General features: G+C 39.9%; 1 protein-coding gene and 1 pseudogene across 2 annotated transcripts; both read right to left on the reverse strand.

Moving 5' to 3' along the window:
* Positions 1-3,329: 3,329 nt before the first annotated feature.
* Positions 3,330-6,370, reverse strand: LOC145422402 (complex I intermediate-associated protein 30, mitochondrial-like; annotated as a pseudogene). Its single transcript, XR_013903684.1, has 5 exons — positions 6,155-6,370; positions 4,811-5,363; positions 4,441-4,613; positions 4,246-4,320; positions 3,330-4,134 (listed from the first exon to the last, which is right to left on the reverse strand). The product of XR_013903684.1 is annotated as a complex I intermediate-associated protein 30, mitochondrial-like (transcript).
* Positions 6,371-10,620: 4,250 nt separating this feature from the next.
* On the reverse strand, positions 10,621-15,638 carry oip5 (opa interacting protein 5). Its single transcript, XM_026152141.2, has 5 exons — positions 15,464-15,638; positions 13,404-13,470; positions 13,146-13,268; positions 12,762-12,843; positions 10,621-12,560 (listed from the first exon to the last, which is right to left on the reverse strand). Exons 1-5 carry the CDS (start codon positions 15,636-15,638, stop codon positions 12,468-12,470), a joined length of 540 nt encoding a protein of 179 aa, XP_026007926.1. The 3' UTR covers positions 10,621-12,467.
* Positions 15,639-15,750: the final 112 nt, after the last annotated feature.

Below are 15,750 nucleotides of genomic sequence, written 5' to 3' on the forward strand. Positions count from 1 at the left end.
TATATATATATATATATATATATATATATATATATATATATATATATATATATATATATATATATATATATATATTATATAAATAATATATTGTGTGTGTTTTGAGGTGTTCCTGCTAACTTATATCGTTGTTGTTTTTTTGTATATCACAGACAATCATCAGAATCAGATGAACTATGGGAGCCAGCCAGTAAAAAGACAAGTACAGAGGAACACGATGACAGCATTTCGTCAGAAGAGGAGCCACATCCTTCCACTTTCCAAAGAGTTTCTGGAAGCAGAAGGCCAAGAGGGAGGGGGAGAGGAAGAGGGAGAACTGGCAGCAGTCAAGCTGAGATGCCAGCCAGTACATCTGAAGAGGGATGGAATGATACAGATGCTCCAGACATAATACCACCACAGCCCACCTTCAGGCCCATCAAATCACCAGGACCTCAGATCATACCTACAGCTTCATACACACTTTTACAGCTTTTTCAACTTTATTTCACAAACTCCATGTTGCTGACAATAATTAAAAACACAAATGTTTTTGGATCAACATGCCACAAGCCCTCTAACCCATGGATTGACTTGACTTTACAGGACATGTATGCTTTTATGGCCATGGTGATTTATATGGGTCTGGTCAAACTCCCTGCAATCACTGATTACTGGCGAGGTAGTAAACTGTACAGCCTTCCATTCCCTAAAAAAATAATGTCTGGTAAGAAGTTTCAAAGGATCTGCCGCTCCCTTCACCTAAGCAGTTTGGAGGACAATGCTGCTAATGAGCAGAGAAGAGGTACGGCAGATTTTGACCGTCTCTGCAAAATAAAACCATTATACACGGAGATGAGGGAGGTCTGTAAAATAAACTATAACCCTGGCCAAGAAATTTCCATTGACGAGCGAATGGTTGCCTCCAAAGCACGTATTGGAATAAAGCAATACATGAAAAATAAGCCTGTTCGCTGGGGATACAAACTTTTTGTTTTGGCAGATTCGAGCAACGGATATACATGGGACTTTTTCGTGTATGAAGGGAAGCTGCAGGGAAACAGTGGCAAGGGACTAGGTTATGAATCCGTGATGGAGCTTATCGATACACGGTTGCTTGGCACAGGATACAAACTTTTTGTAGATAATTTTTATAGTAGTCCCTCCCTTTTCTGTGACCTCCTTCAGAAGAGGATCTGGGCATGTGGAACAATACGAACAAATACAATTGGATTTCCAAAAACCAAAAAAAATTGCCTGGACTCTAAATCTCCCCGTGGCAGCATAAGATGGATCCGAAAGGACTCCCTTCTCTTCGTTCAGTGGCGAGACACAAGGGATGTGTTCCTGTGCTCAACCCTCCACACAGCCCATGCTGGGGACACTGTTCAAAGGAGAGTTAGAGATGCAGATGGACACTGGGTGCTGAAAGAAATCTCTGTTCCACCAGCAGTGAAGGAGTATAATCGGTATGTATTTTATATTCAACAATCTATATAACTATTATGTTATTTATTTTGTTTTTTGGAAATCCAATTTTGTTTGTTCTTGTTATTCAATTCTGTTTGTTCTTGTTTTTTCTGTCAATGCAGGTGCATGGGTGGGGTGGACCACTCCGATGCCTTGATAAACTACTATAAAGTCATCCACAAGACTCAGAGGTGGTATAAGACATTTTTTTATCATTTTCTGGACATTGCTGTTGTGAATGCCTTCCTGCTTCACAAGAGCATCACAAAGGGTAAAGGAGAGGTACCCATGCACCAAAAGGCTTTTCGGGAGACACTTATTGAGGAGCTGGCAGCGGCAGCTGGCAGCCTTGCTCCATCGCCCGCACCATCACCCTCTCCAAACAGAGCACATCACAAGCCTGTGCATATCAGTGGACACAGCACCACAGGTCGTATGAGGTGCAGACACTGCCAGGCAAAGACACCAGTAAAGTGCTCCTCCTGTGATGTGCCTTTGTGCTTTTTGCCAAGTCGAGATTGTTATAAAGACTGGCATGATGCCAATGATCTCTAAAAAATATAATTGTAAAAATACATTTGTGTGAAAAACTATATATATATTTATACACCCACAGATGCATATACATAATGTGTATATATAGTGAGTTTTAATGCCATAATACTTTTTTTTCCCTTTACATTTGTTTCGAAATTGAAAAAAAAACACTGTATAATGTTTATGCTCCTGTAATTTTGTAAAGTATTGACAATAAATCTGGATGTAAGAATAGCTCTGAGTGTAACCTTTAATTAGAGACCAAAATTAGGACTGTACATAAAAGCATTCAAGAATTACAGCCTTTTATGTGTTGATTGTTACAAAGGGCCATTTGGAGTCTCCAAGTGGCCTTTTTTGGGTAGCGCCTATACATAGACCTAAATAAACTTGCATAGAACACTCATTTTCTAAGATATTGTTATCAAATTTGAATTGTGGCTTGGTAAGGCTTCATGCTTTGATCCTGTTGTGTTTTCCAGCTAATACCTCACAAGGTAGGCATCTGCATGCATTCCTTACAAAAAAAAACTTGGGCGGATTTTTTTTTTCTCTCTTTTTTAGTGTGTTCAAAGTTCTATTACTCAATAGCAGTATGACATAAAGTGATTCTGACACCTCAGGAACAAACTACAGATTGTCTCCTTTCAAAAGAGACCAAAACCATGCATATACTCCAAATGGTTCAAGAGCAGCATGCAATTTATTTTGGATATGCCTTTTTCACAAATTTTAGGCAAAATTTGTAGGACTGAGAACCTGTCTACATACAGGTTCTCAGAAGCTACTCATGACAATGAATATAAAAGGTCACTGGTGAAGACACCTGCACGCATGTCACCCTGCGTGGCTTCCAGCACCCCGCAGAAACCGACTGCCAATGGATTAAAGCCCAGCAGTGTCAAAACTGCATCGTTCTCTGCAACAAAAACTCCAGGTACTTTGGCCTTTCAACCCTTGGAATGATATATTTGAAGTATGTTTCTAAAAAGTAGATGATTATGTTTTGGGTTTTTTTTTTTGGTTTTTTCCCCCCCTCTGAAAGGACCATTTGTTTTCACTGGCAACACAAGCACTTCAACAACGCCTGGCACAAACAAGAAACCCAGCTTTGATCTGAAGGCGAGTCTGTCACGTCCCCTCACCTACAAGCCTCATAAAGGTATAAAAATGTTCTCATTTTCCCTGTTCGTGTGAAACACCATTTGATTGGACAAGATGTAGCATTGAGTTATTTATTTTATACATAGGTAAACTGAAGCCATTTGAAGATGTCAAAGAAAACACGGCCATGAACAAGTCTGTCTCAAATCCGCACCAGGAAGCTTACAAACAGCACAAAGTCCAGTCAAGGTAGGTTTTTAATTGATGCTGAAAATTCTCCCATTGCAGTTGGCTCATGCCACATCTCTGAATATCTTTATTCTTATTTTAGGCAGGGCAGGAGAGCAAAGCAGATACAAGATCGGAAGCAGAAGAAAGAAAGTATGCTTGGGGCAAGAAGAGGCCTTGTCATGGCATAAAATATTGTGCCTGCTTGGGGCCGTTTGTAAACCCTGTTGAAGTGTAAATATTTCATTGTCTGCAGCTTCAGTTTCAGCATTTTGTAGCCCCTATAGAAAAGTAGTAGAAGCTTACATATACTGTCCAGCGTCTTTGAGGTTCAAATCCTGCATTTCTTTTAAATACTTTTAGCTCAAACGCTAATACCTTTTTTTAAAAGGATATTTTGATGTGATATAAGTCTGTCCTGTTTTGCTGCATTTTGAAACTACTAATTAAAAATTTCATTTGCTTTATTACTTTGCTAGAATTGAGGCACTCATAAGACCCAAGATCTTGTCTTTTTATATTTGTTCTATTGTGGTATTTAATACATAATTTAATAATAAACGGTCTGCACAAGTCATTAATATTAATAGTTTGAAATCTATAATGACATTACAGAAATGGTGTCAATATAAGTTCAAATTTTTCCCAACAGTCTGACTGCAGCATTAACCGTTCTTAGACTTCTGGGTTCCTCTTGTATGCTTCATAGGCAAACTCCTCTGTGTGTGCATAATCTTTGCAAACACCAATGAAATCAATTTCAAGCTGGAATGGGCCATCAGCTTTGTCTCCCAAAGTAAACCCAATGGTGTTAACCTGTAAATACAAATATGAAAAACAATGTGAAGGCCACAAGCTAAAAAGGGATTAGGGTAATGATACATCAGTTTTATCATCACTTTGTGAGGGAATTTTTCTTTGCACTACCTTGTCCAGCCAGACAGGATGCTGGTCATCTTGTACCCTCCCTCGATGTGTAAGGAAGAACTTGGAGAAAGGTATCTGCAGAAGAGCATTTGAAGTCAGGCTGATCAACGTATTTGATACTATCATGCCTCTTAAACAGACCTATATAGATTTATTAAATAATTTTACTTTAAAAAAAAAAAAAACAAACTTCACCATAACATCCTGCCAGTAGGGCCCTCCTCTGGTATATAGGAAATAACAGTATATGTCATCCTTCTGGTGAGAGAAGTATGTTTCTGCTGAGACGTTAATCATCCATGGGCGACCATCACCACGTACACGTAATTGCAGAGTGTTAAAACTGCTCCAATCATGGTGTTTTTTTTCTGTCAAAGGAAGCCTAGAAGACACAAAAGACTTGGAAATTGGCATTTACATAAACTTTCATTGATAAACTGCAATGGGGGAACCCCCTCCTCCCCTCTGCATCCATCCTATATTATGTTCTAAATGAAAAGTAATCACGGGAGGGAGACTAATCTCTCTCTGCGCTACTGAATTCAACAAAAACATGGTATCCAGCAGTTAACACTAACCAGAGGCTGCTTTGAGCGCATAGTGCAGTATCCACTGTAGCGTGTTTCTCCATCTCGTGGGGGAGTAGAGCTCAGTGTCCCGTACAGAAAACAGGTATTATTGTTCCTTCCCAGCTTCAGGTAAGCTTCACTATGGCCTCCAATCTCACGATCAGAGGACACCGTCCACTCCCTCAGGCTCTCTGGACCTCTGAACTCCCATACAACTCTGTTCTGCTCCAGCATGTGCTCAACAATCGGTTTACCCTCAGGGCCAACCCAGCGGTCGGTAAACTCCTTTTTTAGGAGTGTGAAATGTTTCTTTATCCCCTCCAAACCTTTTGAGAAATTAAAGTTAATCTTTTGCCAGGCAAACTTGGTCTTTTTGGGCTGGCCAGGTCGTCTGTATTCACCCTGGATCACAGCTCTTTTGGGCACAGTGAGAGGAATGATGGAGGGGAGAAGCGGCTGGTGGTGGAGGATGGTGCTCAGCAGCCTCCCAGAAGGGAGGTGTGTGATCCTCGGCAGGGACATTTCAACGCTGATCTGCAGGTTTCACTGCTGAGATACAAAACAGAGTAACAGAGTCAAAATGAATATAAATAAGAATATGTTTCTCAAAAACAAAATAATGGCCTGACACACTTAAAACAATATTTATATCGTTTTGTATAATTATCCAATAGAGGGCATTTAAAATGTCCCACTTCAAACAACTATATTTATGTAGAAAAATGAAAGGTTTCTTGTTTGAATTATGTGTTCATGGGTTTTCTTTACGTATAATCCCATTTTCACACTTGCTCACATATCGGCAAGTGTGAGCAGAAGTTTTGGCAGTTTGCTGGTCTGGAGCATTCACATGTGTGTAAACACAATGCTGATGAAAAATGACATTAGCAAAGATCATAAAGAGGTTTCTGGAAGGGTTTTACAACGCGAAAAATTATTCACAACAGGGAAAACATTAAAGACAGAGAAATTCAACCCAAGACACTTACTAGAATAGGGAGGGGCATTTCTATAATCACACTCCCACTCTCACTTCTTAATTCGATCACCTGACTCCAGGTTGTTTCGGGAGAGGTCATGAGGAGGTTTACTTACTTTTTTCTGTCTACACAGTTGGTGAATAAAGACTGTTACCTCTAAGTCCTTAGAATTAAAATTGATTGCGTGCTATTCGTTTAGAATGACTGTCAGATACATTTCGAATTATATTTGTCTAAACACACAAATTAATCAAAAGCTTAACCATACTGGAATGATTGAAACTGTTTACTTCGTGGAAAGAATTACATGACGTAAACTACAGTTAATAACTTAACACAGTGTAAACTGTTTACATTTACCTTGACCACGATGTAGAAGCAAATGTCTCGTAGATACATCAGGGCTTGTTTGGGTTAGGTTTCATCATACACTATGCTATGAGGTACAAAAGAATATATAGACTGCCGGTGTACGCTGTCCTAGTAAAAATAGGTAAACCAACACGACTGAAATTCCTTCAGCAAACCTTCGACCAGAAATGTCACTGAATGAGCCACAAGGTAATCACTCAACACAGCTTCCGTGCATCAAAGATTACTGTCCTGACTCCTGTACTCATATATGGTTCCTCTCTCTGCTAACTGTATATGCTCTTATATCCAGCGGTTCCGTTTCTGCGGTATGTTCTTTGGTTGAATCTTCGTATTTAATACACAGGGACCAAGAACAGAAATTTTTGTTATATCTCACTTAAACATGTTTTCGTTAAGTGTTTAAGCCATTTAATAATCACCTCGTCATTGAAGCACAAAAAAGGCACTTAGCTCAAGGGATGACCTGTGTTCTTCTGTTTACACATAACAGACAGCTTAGAGAAAATAAAACAGATTTTTGGGACAGAACAAAACAAAGGCAGTGAACATCCAAAGAAGAGTTTTGAATTTACTTCAATATTGAATATTTACCATTTGCTGAGATAAAATATAAAGAAATCAAGAATGGCTTAAGATTTTTGTACATCACTGCATATCTAATTGTTCCAAATGCAATGAGAGAATGTGCTGAGTATAATTATGAATAATGGTCATATTTCTTCTATGAAGGTAACATGTGAATTGTTATTTTAGGAATAAACCGTCATTTAATGGAGTCATGAATCCTCTGCAAGTGATATTGCTTTGCAAATTTACCCCAGCAACACCAACATGTAACATCCGCCACCACCAAGACATTTGGAGGTAAACGGACACTATCAAGATGACCTCATTTGGGCTTCTGGGACACTGGTGCTCTCCTTCCTGCTGGGACATTAACCACTTCTCCTCCACAGCATCCCACGGATCATCAGTGAACACCATCTGTTGAAATTTTGGGCGGTCGGACTTGCATGATGCACACTGCTTATGCCTACATGTAGCCTAGTATTATTTTGTCTGCCTGAAAGTCCTTTAGAAATACGCGTGACATTCTCGTCAGGCTGCATGTAAACATAGTCTCTACTTCCCAAATAGTAAGAAAGGAAAAAATTACTTCACCACAGTTACAAAAAACAGTTTGATAAAGAACAAAGTAACTGCTCCCAATTTTCTGGGAAACATAGCAAAAGACACAAGATACTGTAGCAAAGATCAAGGCCTGTGATTTTCATTAGACTCATTGGGTGTGTTAATGTTTTGTTTTTTGCTCTACCTCATTGCCATGGGAAGTCCAACAGCATGGACGAGGAGAGTGGTGAATTAGCTAAAAGGCTGTCAAGTGCCACAGAAAGTTGTATAATGTTGGATGATTAGTTTTGTTTCTGGGGGTCAAAAAGTGAGGTTGTAAATGGGAGAAGACTGAGCAGCACACAAGCACACGATGCACACTTTCACTCATTTTGGGTAAAACAAAAACAAAAAACCACTGAACCACTCAAACTGTGGTCTCCTATGCATCTGTTTTGCATTGTATTGTGCTCTCCTTTGTCAGGTCGGCAGGTGTTTCTTTACAAATAGCACATAGAGATAAAATTGGGAAGTTTTCCTTTTAATGTTGAGTCCTTTACGTAGAAATCTGGCAACTTGTATTATTTCAGATTTGTCTCCTGAAGCATTCTGATTCAGTTTTCCTTCATCTGGTCTCTTTCAATTTAAATTTTCAATTTAACATGTTTTTATTTCGTTTTTTCCCATGTAAATTGCTGGGAGGTTTTTTCCCCCCCTCCTGCATGTAGGGCGTGTATAATGGGACATTCAGGTTGAGATAGATTTTCAGTTTTGATTTCTTTTAAGGAATTGTGAGAAGATGCAATCAGATTTTCTTTATCAAACATGCTTTATCTCATCCAAAAACCTGGTCTCATTTTTCTTTTTCTTTATTTTAACAGAAGTAAAATGCAGTCACTTGAGGAAGAAAATGACAGTTTCCCACTGAATTACCCAGGTAATTATCTCAGATTTCAGAGATTAGTGAAATTACTCCTAGAAGAAGCTTTACATTTAATTTAGAGATCCACCCAATGGAATCAAACAAAGTCCTGCTTGTTTATTTTAATCTAGTGTAGCTTTTTCTTTAGGTAGATAGCTCATCTTGGTCTGTCGGACATTATGGTGTTTCTTTAGGATCAGCCGAACAAAAAAATTCTTCGCAGCTCAGTTGATGTTCATGCATCTAAACTGCATTCAGGTATGTTATTTGAAAGCATAAACAAGTGGCAAAGAGTAGGCTGGTCAGAGCTTCTCATGATAATGGTAACGTAATCTAATGAAATGCATAATTGTTCCTCAAGTGAATGCATGCTGCTTCTGTGCATTTTCTTTCTTTTGTTCACGTTTGTGATTTTTCAAAGGAAAAAAAATCACATTTTACCGGGATTTGTGCAATATTTTATCCTAACTGTCATGTTGTTGACCAAACTGTATATTGTATAAACAAGTGACAAGTTGTTTGAAAGCAACAAAATCACCAATGTCTTCCATTAAGATATGTATAGACTCATGTGCATTAGCTTATTTAGCGGGACTGTGGTGCCAACATTATAGTAGCCGTGCATGACCAGTAGTGATGCTTGCTTCATGAGGAATAGTGAAATCGATTTCTAGGCTAAGCTGGAGCGCCAAACTTTGGAAACTATTTCAGCGAAGTTAAAGGGTGGTAGACTTAGGTACATTTAAATACACTGCATAGAGACACAGCTTTACTCTAAACTCTACTGCAAAATCTCATTTTCATCACATGGCTAGTTTGTGCAATCGAAATACAACTAATGTAAGGCACAATCAGGGTAAGTTAAGTATTTAAACAAGTCATTTACTATAGCATATATGCTTAAAATAAGTAACTTCTTTTATTTATGCACTATAAAGCATTAAAAGAATTAGTTAATATGCAAAAGCCAAAAATCTCTCAAGTCTCACGTGTGATGGTGACGAAGAAATGTTCTATTGGGAATGAGATTAAATTTAATCCTAGATTTGGATCTGATTGGTAAGGATCTGAAATTGACTTTTAGTCCTAGAATAATGATCTCTCAATGACATCACATTGTACATATTACCTCATAGTTTTGGGATTCAGAGCGTTATATTTAATTCCATAAAATTGTATTTGATTAGAGTTTTAGAAGCAATAACCTACAATAATGCATGAGTTTAGTGCCCGGGTGAAAGTGTTTTAAAGGTTTCTGTAGCATCACATGGAAAGGGTTATATTCACCCGTTTTTATTTTATTTATTTTTTGCTCATGCAGTCGATTACACTTCTTTCATTGGGGAGTTATGGATTTATCAGTGAAAGCTTAGGATATTTTCTGCAGAACAAAGTGTATTCTAGAACAGCTGTAGCGTCATGTTATTACATCAGTACACGAGAGATGCTTTAAACTTCAATCGTAGCATTTTTACATCCATTCAAAGCCCACTTCTTATTTAGAAATAAATATTGAAGTAATTCTGTAACTGTAAAGGCCTCACTGAGCGAACTTGACACTTGTTTGAAAAGCACTTTCTCTCTCTATGTACTGACTTGCACCGTCATCATCTCCACCCTGTCTTGGATACTTTGTTCTAACAACCCTGTAATGCTCTTTCTTGGAATTTGTAATCAAAAATTTATAAGCAAGTAGACATCTAGCAACATTAATATATGGGTTTGAAAAATATGCATGTCTTAGCAGAATAATGAATGATTTGTATTGCATGCAATAATCCAACTTTGTAATGTGAATGAGTGTAATTAGGAAACTGAAATGTTCATTTTGGATGTTCTGTCAGGACTTGTTTGACACAACGGCTTTACAGACTACCTGCTAGTTTGATACAGTAAAGAACAGAGTAGTTCTCCATTGTGTCAAATATGACCTGACAGTGTAGCCACAGTGCAGCTGAAAAACAAATCAACCTTTGTTCCCATTAAGGAAAAAAAAATATATATATCAAGAGCTTAGGTAAGATTAACGACATCACTTTGTTGATCAACTTTTCCCACAGAGGACGTGGACTGTGTAGAAACTATGCACTCCAGAGGGAGGAAATGGGCATGCTTGTTATGTGTGAGCCTCTTGTCTGGTTTTGTATTAACTTTAAAAAGAAAAAAGAATCTGTATCAGAAGTTAAGCAATAAAACGCAGCATGGTGCCAATTAAATTTTTGGGTGTCGACTACAGTTTGAATGCCATATAACACAAACCAACAAACCAAAAGTTTGTTGTCCTTAATACCACTCTGAGGCTGGTTACACACCAGAAAATGATTACTGAAGGAAGATTTGAACCTAATTCTAGCTTGTTTTGAAGATTGTAAGCAGGAACAAAACCACCTTTGCTCTCACTGAACTGTTGATCCTAAAATCGTGGGAACAATTAACTTTATTAACAAAATAGCATTTACAGCAAATACATGAGATATACACTCACTGGCCACTTTATTAGGTTCAACTGCTTTATAATAGAATTATCTAAGCAGTCGATCACATGGCAGCAATTCAAAGCATTGAGGGCTGTGTTTGTTGTTGAGATGATCTACTGACGTTTAAACCGAGCGTCAGAGCGGGGAGAAAAAGTAATTTACTGACACTGAATGTGACATGGTTGTTTGAATGAGTATGGCAGAAACTGCTGTCAACAATAATAATTTAGATTAGCAGTTATGCACCCATTCAGGCTATGCAAAAAAAAAAAAACATGTCTTAAAACATAATATGTCCAGCCTTGAAGCAGATAGAGATGATCGCAGCAGGTGCCACTCCTCTCAGTAAGAGGGGATTGTCTTATTGTCATTATGCAAGCATAAGAAAATTAAGGCAAAGCTAAGAATGGGAAACTCAGGCTACAAAAACTGAACAACAGAAAGTTACGAGAACAAGAGGATGGTAGGGTCAGAATTTGGCATAAACAATATGCAAGTATGGATCGATCTCACTTTCATAATTAAAGGTTCAGACTGGTAGTGGTGGCCTGCACAGTCACCAGATCTCAATCCAATCCAATAATCCCTTTAGAATGTGGTGAAACAGGTCATCCACAACATGGATGTGCAGTAACTGTGTGATGCTATCATCTCTAAATGGACCAATATCCCTGAGAAATGTTTCAAACATCTTGTTGAATCTGTGCCATGAAGAATTAGAGTAGATCAGAAGGCAAAAACAGTACTGGCAAGATGTACTTAATAAAGTGGCCACTGAGTGTATGCTGTCCATTACAAACAAACTACAGTAAATCAAGATTACTTTGACATTTTAATTGAACTGAACTGAGCGTGACTGAACATTGACCATATATCTCAAACGTTGGCAAGAAGTCATTATCAGCAGCAGAGAAGGGATCTGAGAAGCTGTGTCAACAACTGTTGCTATCATCTGTAACAATTGTTAATATCTGCATTCTGCCACCCTCACAAATACCTTGTGAGGGTACCAGCAACAATGTTTTGAACCAAAGTAACAATACAGGTGGAATGACGTTTATATTTCACAACAATGCCCTGATTTAACCTACAACAATTAAGAAAATGAATAATAAAAAGTAATTTCACTTAGTAGCTGTCAACATAGACTGTATATAAAAGATGGATGTTGGCACAGTGAGGTCCAGTTCTGAAGCATTCTGGTCAGCAAGCAACACATCCGAAGGGAGGGGTGAATCTGACAGATTAACCAAGGACACTTCATGGTCACACAGTAGCAACTAGCCTATCATAAAGCATACCATTTTGTTTTGTATCCTTATAGCCTAAGCGGGGCCATAATTTACAAAATAAAACAATCATGCTGTATTCAGTAAGACATAAAAATAGTGACGGAGGCCATAAACTCAACAGGAAAGCGGCAGATCAAAGAAGCGGGAGGGTTTTTCCATCTTTACCTTAAGAATTGATTTTTTAATGAGGAGGCGCCCTCTGCTGGTTCTTCTAAAGAATGCAGGTCTGTGTCCGGTTTAAGTATTCACACTCTTGAATGCTGGAGCTGCATCCATTGTTTACATACAATCTGACATATTAGTGTTCACTGATCTTCCCTTTATTTTCCGATGGAACAAACACATTTCAGCTCTAATCCATTATTAGTGATATAATTTTCTTTACAAGCATATGGAGGCGCATAAATGCCACCATCACCAAAAACCATCTACAGTACGCAGCAGACTGAAGAACATATTTTCCCTAATCCCAGGTTGAGCTGGGTGTCCTGTGTACACTAGTTGACCATATTACTGGTAACACTTCTGTCTACCAGTCTGTTCTTAATGCGTGACATCTGTTCCAGCTGTGCTTCAAACTGTTGTCTCACCTGCAACGGAAAGCAAGTAACACATTTATTTGCTCAGCAGAGGCAATTATAATTTATTTCATTCCTAACTGGATTGCTTTATGCACTAATCTCTTCTATTGTGAAGTGAGTGTGTGCACTGATGAACCACAATAAAACCCAATGAAAAAAGTAAAATTGGTTCTCTTGCTCCGACATGATATTATTATTTCAGTGTCCCACCTCATTCATGCTTTGTCTGAGCGGCTTCTGATCAAATGTGAGTGTGGATGCCTTCACCAAGGAGCTGCTGTTGAGGATGTAACTGCAGAGAGAATTAAGCAAGTTCTTGAAGATCGAGGGATGCAAAAAATAACTTCAATGAAATGGTTTCCATTAAAGAATGAAAAATATAATTACCACACACACTTATTTATAAAGTGAATAGTTAAACCTACTCATCAAGTGTACAACATATACAGGGTTTGTTTCATCTCTGACCTGAGCTCACAATATGAAGTGAACAAAGAAAGCTCATAAGCCACATGTTTATTCTACCCTCCCCAGACAAACATGTACACAAGTAGTCAATATGGTCGTGTGGTTAGTAGAAACCGGAGGGCTTACCAGTTGATGTTTGCTTTGTAGAGGAGAAAGATGGACCGAATCAGAGCCAAACGTGAGGGTGCTGAGTGAATGACTTTCCCCAGAGCACAGCGGCAGCCACGGCATTTTAAAGAGCTGTAGATGCTGGGAGTGATCAAGACATTCATTATCAACCTGTCTATACTACTAAAGTCTAAGCTGTGCTCATGACAATGCTTTGTGGTACAAAACAAATTTCCTCTACAAGGTCAATAAACGCTGCAGCTTAACCCTACTCACCAATTAGTCATTTCCCCTTTATGTTCTGACTCCATCTTGTCACTAATGACTACATCATTGGTTACTCCTAAAGAAAATTAGGTAGAAAGACATTAGGTAGAAATATCATATTGGCATAAAACTTTTGAAAATCATCAGTGGAGTTTAAGTATAGTACCCCTGAAAAAACAGACATTAAAAGAGCATTAGGGAGCAAATGTGGTTGTTTTTGTCACTCTGGCACGAACAGCACGTCCCAGTTGATCCCACAAGTGTTCAATGGTGTTGAGGACAGGACTACAGGCAGGCTATTCCATCCCCATCCATCCATCCATCTTCATCCGCTTTGTCCGGGGCCGGGTCGCGGGGGCAGCAGCCTAAGCAAAGAGGCCCAGACCTCCCTCTCCCCAGCCACCTCCTCCAGCTTGTCCGGGGGAATACCAAGGCGTTCCCAGGCCAGCCGAGAGATATAATCTCTCCAGCGTGTCCTGGGTCTGCCCCGGGGCCTCCTCCCGGTGGGACATGTCTGGAACACCTCACCCAGGAGGCGCCCAGGGGGCATCCTTGTCAGATGCCCGAACCACCTCAGCTGGCTCCTTTCGATGTGGAGCAGCAGCTGCTCTACTCTGAGCCCCTCCCGGATGGCCGAACTTCTCACCCTATCTCTAAGGGAGAGGCCAGCCACCCTTCGGAGGAAGCTCATTTCTGCCGCTTGTATCCGCGATCTCGTTCTTTCGGTCACTACCCACAGCTCGTGGCCATAGGTGAGGGTAGGGACGTAGATCGACCGGTAAATTGAGAGCTTCGCTTTTATACTCAGCTCCCTCTTCACCACGACGGACCGGTGCAGCGTCCGCATTACTGCAGCTGGAGCCCCAATCCGTCTGTCGATCTCCGGCTCCCTTCTCCCATCACTCGCGAACAAGACCCCGAGATACTATTCCATCCCCTCCACTCCCAAACAGACAGCAGAAGAAACTACACTAGAGCAAGTGCGCTGGCCCAAGTAGTACCAAAGAAGTCAACATCGCCAAAGCTTAACGATTATCAAACAGCTGCCCTCACGGCATGTGACAAAGGTACTGTAGACACTAATCTTGGCCCAGCTGAGACCACAGGCGAAATCATCTCTTGACCCTCAGCAGTTTGCACACAGAACAAATGTGGAAGCAATCACCTACATCCTGCAGGGAGCTTACTGCCATCTAGACAGTAATGGCTGCACAGTGAGGATTACCTTCTTTGATTTCGCAAGTGCATTTAACACAATTTCATCTGCTGCTACTGAGAGAGAATCTACAGGAAATGTCAGGAAACACATCCACTGACAGACAGGTCACAGCACATGAGACTGGGGAAGTACTCCGTGTGTTTGGTGATGTTCAGTTCAGGAGCTCTGCAGGGGACTCTGCAATCTCCATTGTTGTTCACCTTGCACACCTAAGACACTGAGGAGTTTAGCTCTGGGTTGTGGCACCTACAGAAATACTCTAATGAGTATGCAACGGTTTGATTTTAGAGGCAGGATGGAGAGTAGAGAGCACTAGTGGATGATTTTGTGTCATGGCCTGGGAGGATTCATCTGCTTCTGAATATGAATAAGACCAGAGGGAATGTGATCTAGTTCAGAAGGTTCCTTTTGAGGTGGTGGAGGAGTACAGGTACCTGGGTGTCCGCATCAACAATAGGCTGAACTCTGCTGGGGGAGAAGACTGAATAAAGGCTGACTCTGTAACTGGCTGTAAATTGGAAACTTTGAGGATATTGTGATGAAACTTATCCATCATTGATAATCCACCACTGTGCTGAATAGGCAGTCTCTCTAAAAGACTGATTCAGCTTTGCAGCTACAGGAAAGGCATCTATCACCAGGCATACTACCATATTGCTATTGAATAATGTATTTATCATCTCATTGATTATCTTACTCGAACATATTAGGTCATATGATGTAAACAGTCGCCATAAAAACAAGTCAAAATCCATCTACTATGAGTTTAGTTAGCACTGTAAACTGATACTGCATTTAACACAAGCCCAATGCCTCAGCGAACAAGCTTTTAGAAATGAAGTGTACTTACTTAAGCACATAAGCGAGTCCATGCTTTTCATCTCTCCACAGACGCCTGTGGAGTCCGCCAGGACGGCGTTGCACTGCTGACAGTGGAAAGTCATCTGCTGTCTGTGCACTGTTCCTGTGACCGGCAGCTTTAAGTCATCGGTGTGTTTAATTAAAAAGCTGTCGTTAAATTCCATGCTTCACGGTGCCTAGCCAGCAACTTGGCCTCCTCGCGAATTTGAACAACAGAGGAAAGCACGCCCTCAGCGTAACCACGCCCTTACAAAGAAATGTGCAAGATACCAAATA

Source organism: Astatotilapia calliptera, chromosome 19 (assembly GCF_964374335.1).
Source record: "Astatotilapia calliptera chromosome 19, fAstCal68.1, whole genome shotgun sequence".
In the NCBI taxonomy this organism is placed as follows: Eukaryota; Metazoa; Chordata; class Actinopteri; order Cichliformes; family Cichlidae; genus Astatotilapia; species Astatotilapia calliptera.

Excerpts from the sequence above, each read along its gene's own strand:
- oip5 (XM_026152141.2), bottom strand. The coding sequence starts at position 15,638 with ATGGAATTTAACGACAGCTTTTTAATTAAACACACCGATGACTTAAAG. Across the intron at positions 13,471-15,463 it reads GGACTCGCTTATGTGCTTAA|GAGTAACCAATGATGTAGTC; the intron begins GTAAGTACACTT and ends AATTTTCTTTAG. Across the intron at positions 12,561-12,761 it reads TCAGACAAAGCATGAATGAG|GTGAGACAACAGTTTGAAGC; the intron begins GTGGGACACTGA and ends TTTCCGTTGCAG.